This window comes from Amblyraja radiata, chromosome 24 (genome assembly GCF_010909765.2).
Source record: "Amblyraja radiata isolate CabotCenter1 chromosome 24, sAmbRad1.1.pri, whole genome shotgun sequence".
Lineage (NCBI taxonomy): Eukaryota > Metazoa > Chordata > Chondrichthyes > Rajiformes > Rajidae > Amblyraja > Amblyraja radiata.
The window spans coordinates 10,512,148-10,525,612 of NC_045979.1; the positions used below are offsets into that span (position 1 = coordinate 10,512,148).

Genomic DNA, 13,465 nt, shown 5'->3' on the forward strand with positions numbered 1-13,465 from the left:
GCATATTTCCACTGTAGGTTTTCACTGTACCTGTGACAATAAACAAAACTGAACTAAACGTTGGGGATGTGGGAACAAACTGGAGCACATGGGAAAACCAATGCGGTCATAGAATGTGCAGGAAGGAACTGCAGATGCTGGTTTATACCGAAGATAAGACACTAAATGCTAGAGTAAGTCAGCGGGTCAGGCAGCATCTTTAGAGAAAAAAGAATAGGTGACCTTGCGGGTCATAACCCTTCATTGAGACTGAAACTAGAGATGGAGGGTCGGTAGGGAATAAACTAGAGGTGAGAAAAGTCCAAAACAAATCAGGGCTGGAAACAAATGACCTCAAGAGCCCATAATGGTCCAATGTTGAGGGCGATGTAACAACAAGAGGGATACAAGGATGTCAACGGCGGAACTGGTAGGATGACTAACGTGGGGAAGTGGCGAGAGAGGGGAGAGGATGGAATGCAGGAATACCTGAAGTTACAGAAATCAACATTCATACCGCTGGGTTTGTAAGCTGCCCAAGCGAAATATGTGCTGTTCCAGGAATTTGTATATATCTTCAGCAGTCATGTGCAAACTCCACATGGACATGTCCCCAACAACCCTCACCATCCTCTACGATGCGCCGTAGAAAGCATTCAATTGGGATGCATCACAGCATGGTTATGGGAACAGCTCCATCCAAGACGGCAAGAAATTGCAAAGAGTTGTGGATGTAGCCAAGAGCATCCACAAACATGTTCAGACCTTGTGTGAACTGAACTGGTTTAATATCAGTGCATCTAATCATTAACTCAGGGAGATTTTATAGACTACTTATTTCCTTTGCAACAGCTAATGCATCTCATAACTCCTGATTCGGTAATTTATGCCAGCCAATTCCTGTAATTGATTTCACCATGAGCCTGCCATTAGAACAATTCTGCGGGTAAACAGAAGCAGAGGAAAGCATCCTGAGTAATCATAATTTGTGGAGGTGACTGAATGTTTCATCTCCAATTCATCTCCAATGTTTAGTTTAATTTAGTTTGGTTAGTTTAGTTTGGTTTGGTTATACAGCAGATACACAGACCCTTTGGTCCACCATGTTCACGCCGACCATCGATCACCTGTTCACACCTGCTCTATCTTATCCCACTTTCGCGTCAACTATAGACAATAGACAATAGGTGCAGGAGTAGGCCATTCGGCCCTTCGAGCCATTCAATGTGATCATGGTTGATCATCCCAAATCAGTACCTCGTTCCTACCTTCTCCCCATATCCCCTGACTCCGCTATTTTTAAGAGCCCTATCTAGCTCTCTCTTGAAAGCATCCAGAGAACCTGCCTCCACCGCCCTCTGTGCATGTGCTGCTAAACAAGATAGAAGTCCATGGGATTAGAGGCAAGGTATTGGCACAGATAGAAGATTGGCTGACTGGCAGATGGCAAAGAATGAGAAGTAAGGAGGACTTTCCTTGTCGGCTGCCATTGGCTGGTGATGTTCCACAAGGTTTGGTTTTGGGTCGCTACTTTTCATGGTATATGTTAATGATCTGGATAATGGAATTGATGACTTTGTGGCTGAGTTTGCAGATGATACAAAGGTAGGTAGAGGGGCTGGTAGTGTTGAGGAAGATGGGATGCTGCAGAAGGACTTGGACAGGTTGGCAGAGTGGGCAAAGACATGGTAAATGCAGCCTAGCAATGTGTACGGTCATGCACTTTGGTAAAAGAAATAAAGGCGTAGACTAGTTTCTAAATGTGTCAGTAATCAAAGGTTCAAAGGGACTTGGGAATGCTGGTGTAGGTTTCCCAAAAGGCAAATTTGCAGGTTAAGTCAAATTAAGGAAGACAAATGCAAGGTTAGTGTTCATTTCCAGGAGACTCGTATGTAAAAGCAAGGATGTAATGCTGAGGCTTTATTAGGTGCTCGTGAGACCACATTTTGAATAATGTGAACAGTTTTGGACCCCATATGTGAGGAAGGATGTGCTGGCTTCACAGAGGGTCCAGAGGAGGTTTACAAGAATGAGCCCAGGAATGATTGGGTTAATGTTTGAGGAGTGCTTGAAGGCTCTGGGCCTATACACGCTGCAGTTTAGAAGGACGAGGGAGGGGATCTCATTGAAACCTACTGGACAATGAAAGGCCTAGACAGAGTAGACATGGTAAGGATGTTTTCTGTGATAGGAGAGTCTAGAACCAGAGGGCACAGCCTCAGATTAAAAGGACATACCGTCAAAATGGAGAAGAGGAGGAATTTCTTTAGCCAGAAGGTGGTGCATCTGTGGAATTCATTGCCACAGAGGGCTGTGGAGGCTAGGACATTGGGCATATTTAAGGCAGAGATAGTTTTTTGATTAGGAAGGGCATCAAACATTATGGGGAACAGGCAGGAGAATGGGGTTGAGAGGGAAAAGTAGATCAGGCATGATTGAATGGTGGAGTAGATTTAATGGTCTGAAAGGTCTATTTCTGCTCCTATGACATGGTCTTATAAGAGCAGATCAGAGCATCAGCATTCTGAAAGAAGTGACTCGGCTCCTGATACTCCTATCCACCCTCTATAAAGTGCAAGTCAATAGTGTGATGAAGTATTCTCCACTTGTCTCGGAGTGTACGCCTCCAACAGTACTCAGGAAGATCAACACTGCAGCCTGTCCACAATGCGCTACACTGTTGGTACACTGAAACTGCAGATTATAACATCTTCAAAGTGCACTGCCACCACTCAGTTGGGCCGCTCTGACATTACCTCCTAAACCCGCAATTTCTATCACCAAGAAAGACAAGTGCTTCATCCGCATAAGAATAATAGCATCTGCAGTTTCCCCTTCAAGTTATACATAATCCTAACTTGGAAATATAATTTCATTCTCTCATTCCTTGAACATCTTCCTCTCAGCCTTGGGGTGGCAAAATGGCTCAGCTGGTGGACCTACTGCCTCACAGGGTGGCACAGTGGTGCAGCAGTAGAGTAGCTGCCTTACAGCACCAGAACCTGGGCTCCATCCTGAATATAGGTGCTGAATGTACAAAGTTTCAGTGTTCTCCCTGTGACCGCATGGGTTTTCTCCGGGTGCTCCAAGATTCCCACCACAATCCAAAGGCATGCAGGTTTGTAGGTTAATTGACTGCTGTAAAAATTGTTCCTGGTGTGTTGGATAGAACTAGTGTACGTGTTCCTCCGCAGGTTCCCGTTCTTCCTCCCACTCCCAAAGACATGTGGGTCGTGAGAATTCGTAGACATAATCGTAGGAGTTCGGTGAACATAGTCATGGAAGGTCGTGGGAGTTTGTAGATTACCACCATCTTGATCTTTTTTTTAGGTCCTTTAAACTCGGCAGAGGTTTTGAATTAAGTTATATATTCTCCCAACTTCTTCTGGGGCAACGGAAAGCACTGGGTCTCTGCAAGCCGTCCTGAGTCTCCCGATCGAGGAGGGCAGTCAGTCGCTGGTGTGCACTCGCACCAAGTTGGCGGCTCTCCGCCTCAGGACCTTGCAGAGATACCTGTACTCAGGGCATCCTCCCAGGTGGGCACGTGCTGGTGACGCTCTTTTTCCAACGGAGCCGCTTCCTTCAAGGAGGTATGCGGATCCCGATGGTGGGCATCAGTTGTGCGGTCCTGATGGGGATGCCCGGCTTCTACAGGGACTTGTTGAGAGTCTGGAACCTGGTTGCCGTTGACCGGGCCCCCCTCCGCCGTGCCCGGGTGCAGATAGAAAGGGAATACGCCCTGTCTACGGGCACACTGAGAGAGTTCCGCGACCGCTGGGCACCGAGGGGGGGTTGAATGTATCCTGGACAAGGATTGCAATATAGTTGTTTAGCAGTTGCTTCGCATATTTGTTTGTCTTGTATTATGGTGGTGTTTTGTTTTATTGTATTGTAAATACTATTTTAATATTTGAATAAATATTTTTGATTAAAAAAGAATAAAAAAATAAAAAAGCTGGTTACCAAGCTCACGGAACTGGGCCCCTGCGCATCCCTCTGCACCCTGGATCCCCGACTTCCTCATCCACAGACCACAGTCTGTTCGAATTGGAGGAACCACTTCATCCTCAGTAACAATTAGTACAGGAGCACCTCAGGGCTGTGTGCTCAGCCCCATGCTTTACTCACTCTATACCCATGACTGCGTAGCCGGACATAATGCTTGTCAACGGACATAATGCTCATCAAGTTTGCCGACGACACCACTGTGGTTGGACGAATCATAGATGGGGACGAGACAGAGTTTAGAAGTGAGATTGAATGACTGACCAAATGGTGCCAGCACAACAACCTGGTTCTCAACATCAGTAAGACCAAGGAACTGATTGTGGACTTTGGTAGGGGAAGGATGAGGACCCACAATCCTGTTTATATCAATGGGAAGATGGTGGAAAGGGTCAATGACTTCAAATTCCTGAGCGTGCATATATCAGAAGATCTTTCCTGGACCCAGCACACCGATGCAATTGTAAAGAAGGCGCATCAGTGACTACTTCCTGAGAAGATTACGGAGATTCGGCATGACAACGAGGATTCTCCTAAACATCTACAGGTGCACGGCAGAGAGCATGCTGACTGGTTGCATCGTGGCCTGGTTTGGCAACTTGAACGTCCAGGAGCGAAAAAGTCTACAAAACGTTGTGCCCACTGCCCAGTTGATCACTGGCTCTGACCTCCCCACCGTCGAAGGGATCTATTGTAGTCGCTGCCTCAAAAAGGCAGCCAAAATCATCAAGGACCCACACCATCCTGGCCACACACTCATCTCACTATTGCCATCAGGAAGAAGGTTTAAGCCTGAAAACTATAATGTCCAGGTTCAGGAACAGCTTCTTCCCTACAACCATCAGGCTATTAAACACAACAACGAATAAGCTCTGAGCTCTGAACTGCAATGACTAGATTATTATTTGTTATTTGCACTATATTTGTTATTTATTGAACTTTTTATTTTTTCCCCCCATTATGTACGATGTTTACATATTCACATATTCTGTTGTGCTGCAGCAAGTAAGAATTTCATTGCCCCGTCCGGGACATATCTTGACTCTTGAGAACAGGGTACAGAGGTAACTTTGGATATTTGAAAGATGTATTTTATTTCATCTCAAATGGATTTGTGCAGTAAATAGTTTGCCTGATTTGCTGTGGAAATGGGAAATGAAAGAGGCGATTTGTATCATCGTGTGATCTGTGGATGTTATTTACTGAGGTGACAACGTTTCCATCACCCTTTGTGGAAGAGGTAAGAGGAGCGGCATTGATGTGGCAGGGTCCCATTGATGAGGTCACAAGGGACAATAGGTGCAGGAGTAGCACCGCCATTTAATATGATCATGGCTGATCATCCCCAATCAGTACCCCGTTCCTGCCTACTCCCCATATCTCCTGACTCCGCTATTTTTAAGAGCCCTATCTAGCTCTCTCTTGAAAGCATCCAGAGAACCTGCCTCCACTGCCCTCTGAGGCAGAGAATTCCACAGACTCACAACTCTCTGTGAGAAAAAGTGTTTCCTCGTCTCCATTCTAAATGGCTTACTCCTTATTCTTAAACTGTGGCCCCTGGTTCTGGACTCCCCAACATCGGGAACATGTTTCCTGCCTCTAGCATATCCAAGCCCTTAACAATCTTATATGTTTCAATGAGATATCCTCTCATCCTTCTAAACTCCAGATTGTACAAGCCCAGCTGCTCCATTCTCTCAGCATGTGACAGTCCCACCATCCCAGGAATTAACCTTGTAAACCTACGCTGCACTCCCTCAATAGCAAGAATGTCCTTCCTCAAATTAGGGGACCAAAACTGCACACAATACTCCAGGTGTGGTCTCACTAGGGCTCTGTACAACTGCAGAAGGACCTCTTTGCTCCTATATTCGATTCCTATTGTTATAAAGGCCAACATGCCATTCGCTTTCTTCACTGCCTGCTGTACCTGCATGCTTACTTTTATAAGTTGTACTTCCCCTTTTCCCAACTTGACGCCATTTAGATAGTAATCTGCCTTCCTGTTTTTGCAACCAAAGTGGATAACCTCACATTTATCCACATTAAACTTCATCTGCCATGCATCTGCCCACTCCCCCAACCTGTCCAAGTCACCCTGCATTCTCATAGCATCCTCCTCACAGTTCACACTGCCACCCAGCTTTGTGTCTTCTGCAAATTTGCTAATGTTACTTTGAATCTCTTCATCCAAATCATTGATGTATATTGTAAATAACTGCGGTCCCAGCGCCAAGCCTTGCGGTACCCCACTAGTCACTGCCTGCCATTCTGAAAGGGACCCCTACTCTTTGTTTCCTGTCTGCCAACCACTTCTCTATCCATGTCAGCACTCTACCCCCAATACCATGTGCCCTAATTTTGCCCACTAATCTCCTATGTGGGACCTTATCAAATGCTTTCTGAAAGTCCAGGTACACTACATCCACTGACCCTCCCTTGTCCATTTTCCTAGTCACATCTTCAAAAAATTCCAGAAGATTAGTCAAGCATGATTTCCCCTTTGTAAGTCCATGCTGACTCGGACCAATCCTGTTACTGCTATCCAAATGTGCGGCAATCTCATCTTTTATAATTGACTCCAGCACCTTCCCCACCACCGATGATAGGCTAACTGGTCTATAATTCCCCGTTTTCTCTCTCCCGCCTTTCTTAAAAAGTGGGATAACATTAGCCTCCCTCCAATCCACAGGGACTGATCCTGAGTCTATTGAACATTGGAAAATTATCACCAATGCATCCACGATTTCTAGAGCCACTTCCTTAAGTACCCTGGGATGCAGACCGTCAGGCCCTGGGGTTTTGTCAGCCTTCAGTCCCATATTCTATCCAACACCATTTCCTGCCTAATGTGGATTTCCTTCAGTTCCTCTGTCACCCCAGATCCTCTGGCCACTACTATATCAGGAAGATTGTTTGTGTCCTCCTTAGTGAAGACAGATCCAAAGTACCTGTTCAACTCATCTGCCATTTCCTTGTTCCCCATAATAAATTCACCTTTTTCGGTCCATTGATGAGGTCACGGGGAGTCACAAGGGGTCCATTGATGAGGTCAGGGGAGCCGTTGATATGGTGACAGTTACGTCCCTGCTCCAGCCCACAGTCAACTGGACGAACCATCAGTGAAGCATGATGCGCAGAGTACTGCTTTCGACTCTGGTCACGTTGGCTGTAATGGGCGCCTTGCTCACCTTCATGAACCAGGAGGACGACTTGGCTTACTGCTCGGACACAGCCCCCTGCTCCCTGGCCTTCCTGTCAAACAACCCACTCAGCCTGCGTTGCCCGAGTGCCACAGAAGTACCGGAAGACTCCATCTACTGGCAGTACCAAGACCTTAGCCAGCCTCAAGCAAAACCCCGCACCTTCATCAGATCCGGGCACTTGAGGCAGCACCGCAGGGCGATGGGCAAACTGGGAAGGCGAGCCAATCTACGGAGCGGCTCCTTGATCATGAACAAGGCGGAGACCTCAGACACGGGCCTGTACCTGTGCAGGTCGGCTAATTCCACCCTAGCCGCCTACCAGGTGGATGTGCAGGACTCGTCTCTGCTTTACGTGTCCCACCAAGGGCTGGGGGAGAGCACAATGTCAAACCAGAGCCTGAGGGTTAACTTGGGCTCTTCCCAGCACATGGTCAAGCTCTACACCCGCTGGGGACCATGGCAGGACTGTGACCGGTGCAATGTAATAGGGGAGCAGAAGGTGATGGGCTTCTGTTACGCCAAACTAAGCCAGGACATCGATGAGGACAAGGACGAGGACGAGGGCGAGGCACTGGAGGTGAATGGCGTCACCTTGCCCTGTGGCCTAATGGAGCTGCACATTGGGCAGTCCTTGCCCCGGCGCGGCGCCGAGCTCCACTACCAATGGTGCCGCGAGCCGTGCGAGAAGGAGGAAATACCAGTGGGGTTGCCGGAGATTGGCGATTGGTGGTGGTTGGGTCAGGAGCCTGCGATCGACTGGGTGGAGCCTCGCAAAATAATACAGCAGTTGATGTACCATGACATCCTTGACAACGCCCGGATGACATGCCCGGGGGCGTCAGTGTACACGCCCGTTCTCTGGCAGCGCGACTCCACCTTTATCACCCGAAATGGCAACAGTGACGGGAGACACCGGCTGGTCGACGCCATGGGAGGCGGCATCTACGAAATACAAAACGTGATGCCCTCCGACCGCGGCATCTACCGCTGCTGGGTGCATGGGCGTAGGGTCGCCTCATTCCACCTCGAGACGCCCGAGATGCCAGTGGTACGCCGCCACATCAACCGGCGACTGCTTAAAGGCATAGCATGCATCGTCGGCACGATCGCCATGGTCTTCGTGTTCAGCGCCATGGCTGAGATGGTGCACGACTAATTGTTTGCGAGCTTCCTGTACAACTGCCTCCTCAAGACCACATAAAGACCACGAGACATAGGGGCAGAATTAGGCCCATCTCCGCCATTTTATCGCGGCTGATTCATTTTTCCCTCTCCCCATAATTCTTCTGCCCTCTCCCATAATCATTTTTAACATTAATAATTAATTATCCATCCCTCAAGGACTTGGCCTCTCGTGCCCCAGGCCATGGATGACGCAGCTGGGCTGCAGCAGCAGGGGCAAATGAACAACTGGGCTGCGTTGCCTCCAGTGGAGCTGCAGTGTGAATAACATTGGTGCACGTGGGCTGCTTTAGCAAAATCAACATGCTGCATGGCAGAGTGCCGACTGCATTGCTGCTGTGCCAGTGACCATGCTGCATTGAAGCACCTTGGGAACAATGCCACCACCTTCAACAGTCACTGCCCGCTTAGCTGCTCTAGGGGCAGAGCTGCACTGGACACAGCCCTGGGCGGCATGCATGTGAGCTTGCTGCAGTGAAGGGACAGAGGCAGCACAATGGAACCTGGTGCAACAGCTCGATTGGTGTGTTAGCAGACAGCTACGGCGCTGCATTTGGTGACTGCTCTGCTCGTGAACCTGGCTTGCATTGGAAGAATGGCACCCTAGGTGTGTTAAAGGGAACTCTGAAAGAACTGCAGTGGCTGGTAAAATCGAAGGTAGACACAAAATGCAGCATCTTTGGAGAGGGGTCGAGACCCTTCTTCAGACTGATGAGCGGATAGGACAAAGAAGATAGTGGAACTAATGGCAGAACTGAGGTGTGTGGGGTGAGGGAGGAAATGAAGAGAGAGGGCAAGGGCTATCTGAAGTTCGAGAAGTCAATGTTCATACTGCTGGGGTGTAAACTACCCAAGTGAAATACGGTGCATTCAGAAAATATTCAGACCCCTTCACTTTTTCCACATTTTGTTACGTTACAGCCCTATTCATTTTTTTAAATCATCAATCTACACAGGTACGGGCTCTGGCTGGGCCACTGAAGAACATTCATGGCCACTCCAACGTTGTCTTGGCTATGTGCTGTTGGAAGGTGAACCTCCGCTCCAGTCTGAGGTCCAGAATGCTCTGGAGCAGGTTTTCATCAAGGATCTCGCTGTATTTTGCTCTTTTCCACTTTCCCTGGATCCTGATTAGTCTCCTGCCGCTGAAAAACATCCCCACAGCATGATGCTGCCACCACCATGCTTCACTGTGGGTATGGTATTGGCCAGGTGATGAGCGATGCCTGGTTTCCTCCAGACATGGTGCTTGGCATTCAGGCCAAAGAGCTCCATCAGGTTCTTGGTCACCTCCCAGACCAAGGCCCTTCTCCCCCGATTGCTCGGTTTGGCCGGGCGGCCAGCTCTATGAGGAGTCCTGGTGATTCCAAAGTTCTTACATTTAAGAATGACGGAGGCCACTGTGCTCTTCAGGACCTGCAATGCTGCAGAAATTGTTTTATACCCTTCCCCAGATCTGTGTCTCGACACAATCCTGTCTCGGAGATCTACAGACAATGTCTTTGTCTTCATGGCTTGGTTTTTGCTCTGACATGCACTGCCAACTGTGGGACCTTATACAGACAGATGTGTGCCTTTCCAAACCATGCGCAATCAATTTAAATTACCACTGGTGGACTCCAATCAAGTTGTAGAAACATCTCAAGGATAATCAATAGAAACGGGATGAACCCAAGCAATTTTGTGTGATATTTCAGTTATTTATTTTTAATTACTTTGCAAAAATTTCTAAACAGCTTTTTTCGCTTCTTCATTCTGCGGTATTGTGTGTAGATTGATGATTATAAAAATGAATCAATTTAAAAATCAGGCTGTAAGTAACAAAATGGGGAAAAAGTGGTCTGTATATTTTCTGAATGCACTTTATGAGCTGCTGTTCCTCAAATTAGTGCTGGGCCTCTCTCTGACAATGGAGGAGGCCCAGGACAGAGAGGTCAGATTCGGAATGGGAGGAGGAGTTGAAGTGCTGGGCTACCGGGAGATCAGCTTGGTTGAGGCGGACTGAGCCGAGATGTTCAGCGAATGATTGCCGAGTCTGTGCTTGGTCTCGCCAATGTAGAGAAGTTGACACCTAGAACAGCGGATGCAGTAGATGAGGTTGGAGGTGGTACAAGTGAACCTCTGCCTCACCTGGAAAGACTGTTTGGGTCATTTGGATGGAGTCGAGGGGGAAAGGTAAAGGGACAGGTCTTGCATCTCCTGCAGTTGCAGAGGAAAGTGTCTATGCCCCTGTCCCACTAGGAGACATGAACGGAAACCTCTGGAGACTTTGCGCCCCACCCAAGGTTTCCGTGCGGTTACCGGAGGTTCCCGGAGGTTTTTGTCAGTCTCCCTAATGGTCGAAAGTGGTTTCCGGTTCTTCTATGTTCCGGCGATTATTTCAAAAAATTTAAAACCGGCCGAGACTAAAAATAGGTTGCCGTTTTAAAAATCGGTAATTTTTTAGTCGAAGCCGGTTGCGATGCTAGTTGAAGGTGGTTGCCGGAGGTTGCAGGTAGCCTTCCAATACCTGCAACCTGTTACCGATTTTTAAAATGGCAACCTATTTTTAGTCGCGGCCGGTTTTTAATTTTTTGAAATAATCGCCGGAACATACAAGAACCGGAAAAGCACTTTCGACCATTAGGGAGACTGACAAAAACCTCCGGGAACCGCACGGAAACCTTGGGTGGGGCACAAAGCCTCAAGAGATTTCCGTTCAGGTTTCCTAAGTGGGACAGGGGCATGAGGAGGGAATGGAGGGAACGGTCTTTGTGGAAAGCAGAAAGGGGAAGATACGGCCAGCAGTGGGATCCCTTTGGAGGTGGCAAAAATGTTGGAGGATTGTGGGCGGAGGAGCTTTTTTGTTCAAGTTTGTGACCCAACTCACGGAACTACCTGAATTTTTAACATATTGTGTATAAATATTATATAAATATACCTGAAACTCGTTAAGACCAAAACCTGCAGATTTTTTTAAAATATGAGAAAAACCTCAATTTTTTTCCGAGTAGTAAATATCCAATCAATGCACGTTTGACTTTGAGGTCGGACGCAAATTGACCAATCCCGCGCTTTGTTTTATGGTTGCTAGGCAGCGAGGACCCTGGGATCATGGCTGCCTCCTAATTACATCAAAACAATAACAAGGTTTCCAAGGAATATAGGTATTGCTAACCTTGCTGATAATTTTGTTTTTCAATTGATTTGTCTTTATAAAGTTACTAGACTAAATGGGACCTGTTGGGTCCCAGCTTCACACGGCAGGGCTGGTCCCCCAACGCAATATTCCACCTCTCCAACAATTCCAATATTGTTGGCCAGTGAGGGGGGGGGGGGGGGGGTTGCTGGAGCATGGTGTTGCGGGCCGAAGGGACTGGTTTCCAAAGGGCTAGTAGGGACATTGTGGGCTAAATGGATTCTGGGCTGGCAGCTCAGTCACTTCGACCACTCACACACAACACACACACATACACACATACACACGCACACACATACACACGCACACACAAACACACACACACACAAACATACACATACACACACACACATACACACACACATACACACACACACACACACACAAAAACACACACTCACACCAAAACACACACACACACACACTCACAAACACGTACACATACAGACACACACACACACACACACACACACACACACACTCACACAGACACTCACACCAAAATTCTCACACACACACACACACATACACTCACAAACACATACACACACAGACACACACAGACACACACACACTCACACACACAAACACACACTCACACACACACACACACACACACACACACACACACACACACACTCACTGACTCACACACCATCTATATGGCAGTAAACTTTCTTGAATACTCACATGGCTGAGCGTGGCCTCACCACTTTGGGGTTTCCGCAGTCAGCGGCAGTTCCGCAGTCAGCGTGACCTCTGCACTTACCGGAGATTACACTATCAGTGCGACTTCTGAACTCACTGGAAATTACACAATCAGCCCGACCTAAAAAAGCAATTATTCCTTCCAAACAAAGTCGGACCTAATAAAGCATTGCAGTTTCAAGCACAGGCAGGACATTGCCATTAAGGGCTAACAATATATATATACACACACACACACATATATATATATATATATATATACATATATATATATATATATATATATATATACACACACACACACACACAAGCACATATATATATATACACATATACATATACATACATATAGTATAAGAATATATGGTTTTAAGAGACTGCAGCATGGAATTAAGCTCCCCATGGTGTAATATGGGCATTGGACACTAGATGGCACTTACTTTTTTGATTTCACTTTCTAATTAGTTTAATTAAATAATGTGCAACTTTTGGCACTGACGAGTTATGACTTTTTTCTCAATTATATTTTATCTAAATCTGTGCAAAATTTAATGTATTTCCGAGACATGGGTCACGAAAGTTAAATTCTAGACACATTTTCGATGCTCGGCCCACCACAGCTATATGCTGTATGCGACGGCTGATGGGGTGGAAGGTGAGTATAAGGGGGACTCGGGACGTTACGAGAGGGGGAACCACCTCCAAAGTGATCCCACTACTGGCCATATCTTCCCATCTCCACCGCTTTCTGTTTTCCACATCGACCATTTCCTCTGTAATTACCTGCTCAACTCGTCCTTTCCCACCCAAAGCACCCTCCCCCCAGGCACTTTCCTCTGCAATCGCAGGAGATGCAACACCTGTCCCTTTACCTTCCCCCCTCGAATCCATTCAAGGACCCAAACAGTCTTTCCAGGTGAGGCAGACGTTCACTTGCACCTCCTCCAACCTCATCACTGCATCCGCTGTTCCAGGTGCCAACTTCTCTACATTGGCGCTACCTAACGCAGGCTCGGTGATCATTCGCTGAGCACCTCGGCTCAGTCCGTCTTAGCCAACCCGATCTCCCGGTGGCCCAGCACCAACTCCCCCCCCCATTCCTAATCTGTCCTTTCTCTCCTGGGCCTCCTCCATTGCCAGAGTGAGGCCCAGTGCAAATTGGAGGTTCAGCACCTCATATTTCACTTGGGTAGTTTACACCCCAGCG

At 47.5% G+C, this 13,465-nt stretch overlaps 1 protein-coding gene across 1 annotated transcript; it reads left to right on the top strand.

The window, feature by feature from the left end:
* The first annotated feature begins 7,113 nt into the window (after window positions 1-7,113).
* On the top strand, window positions 7,114-8,346 carry LOC116986561 (protein FAM187B-like). The gene has a single exon (XM_033042158.1). The coding sequence runs from the start codon at window positions 7,114-7,116 to the stop codon at window positions 8,344-8,346; it is 1,233 nt and encodes a 410-aa protein (XP_032898049.1).
* The last annotated feature ends 5,119 nt before the right edge of the window (window positions 8,347-13,465 follow it).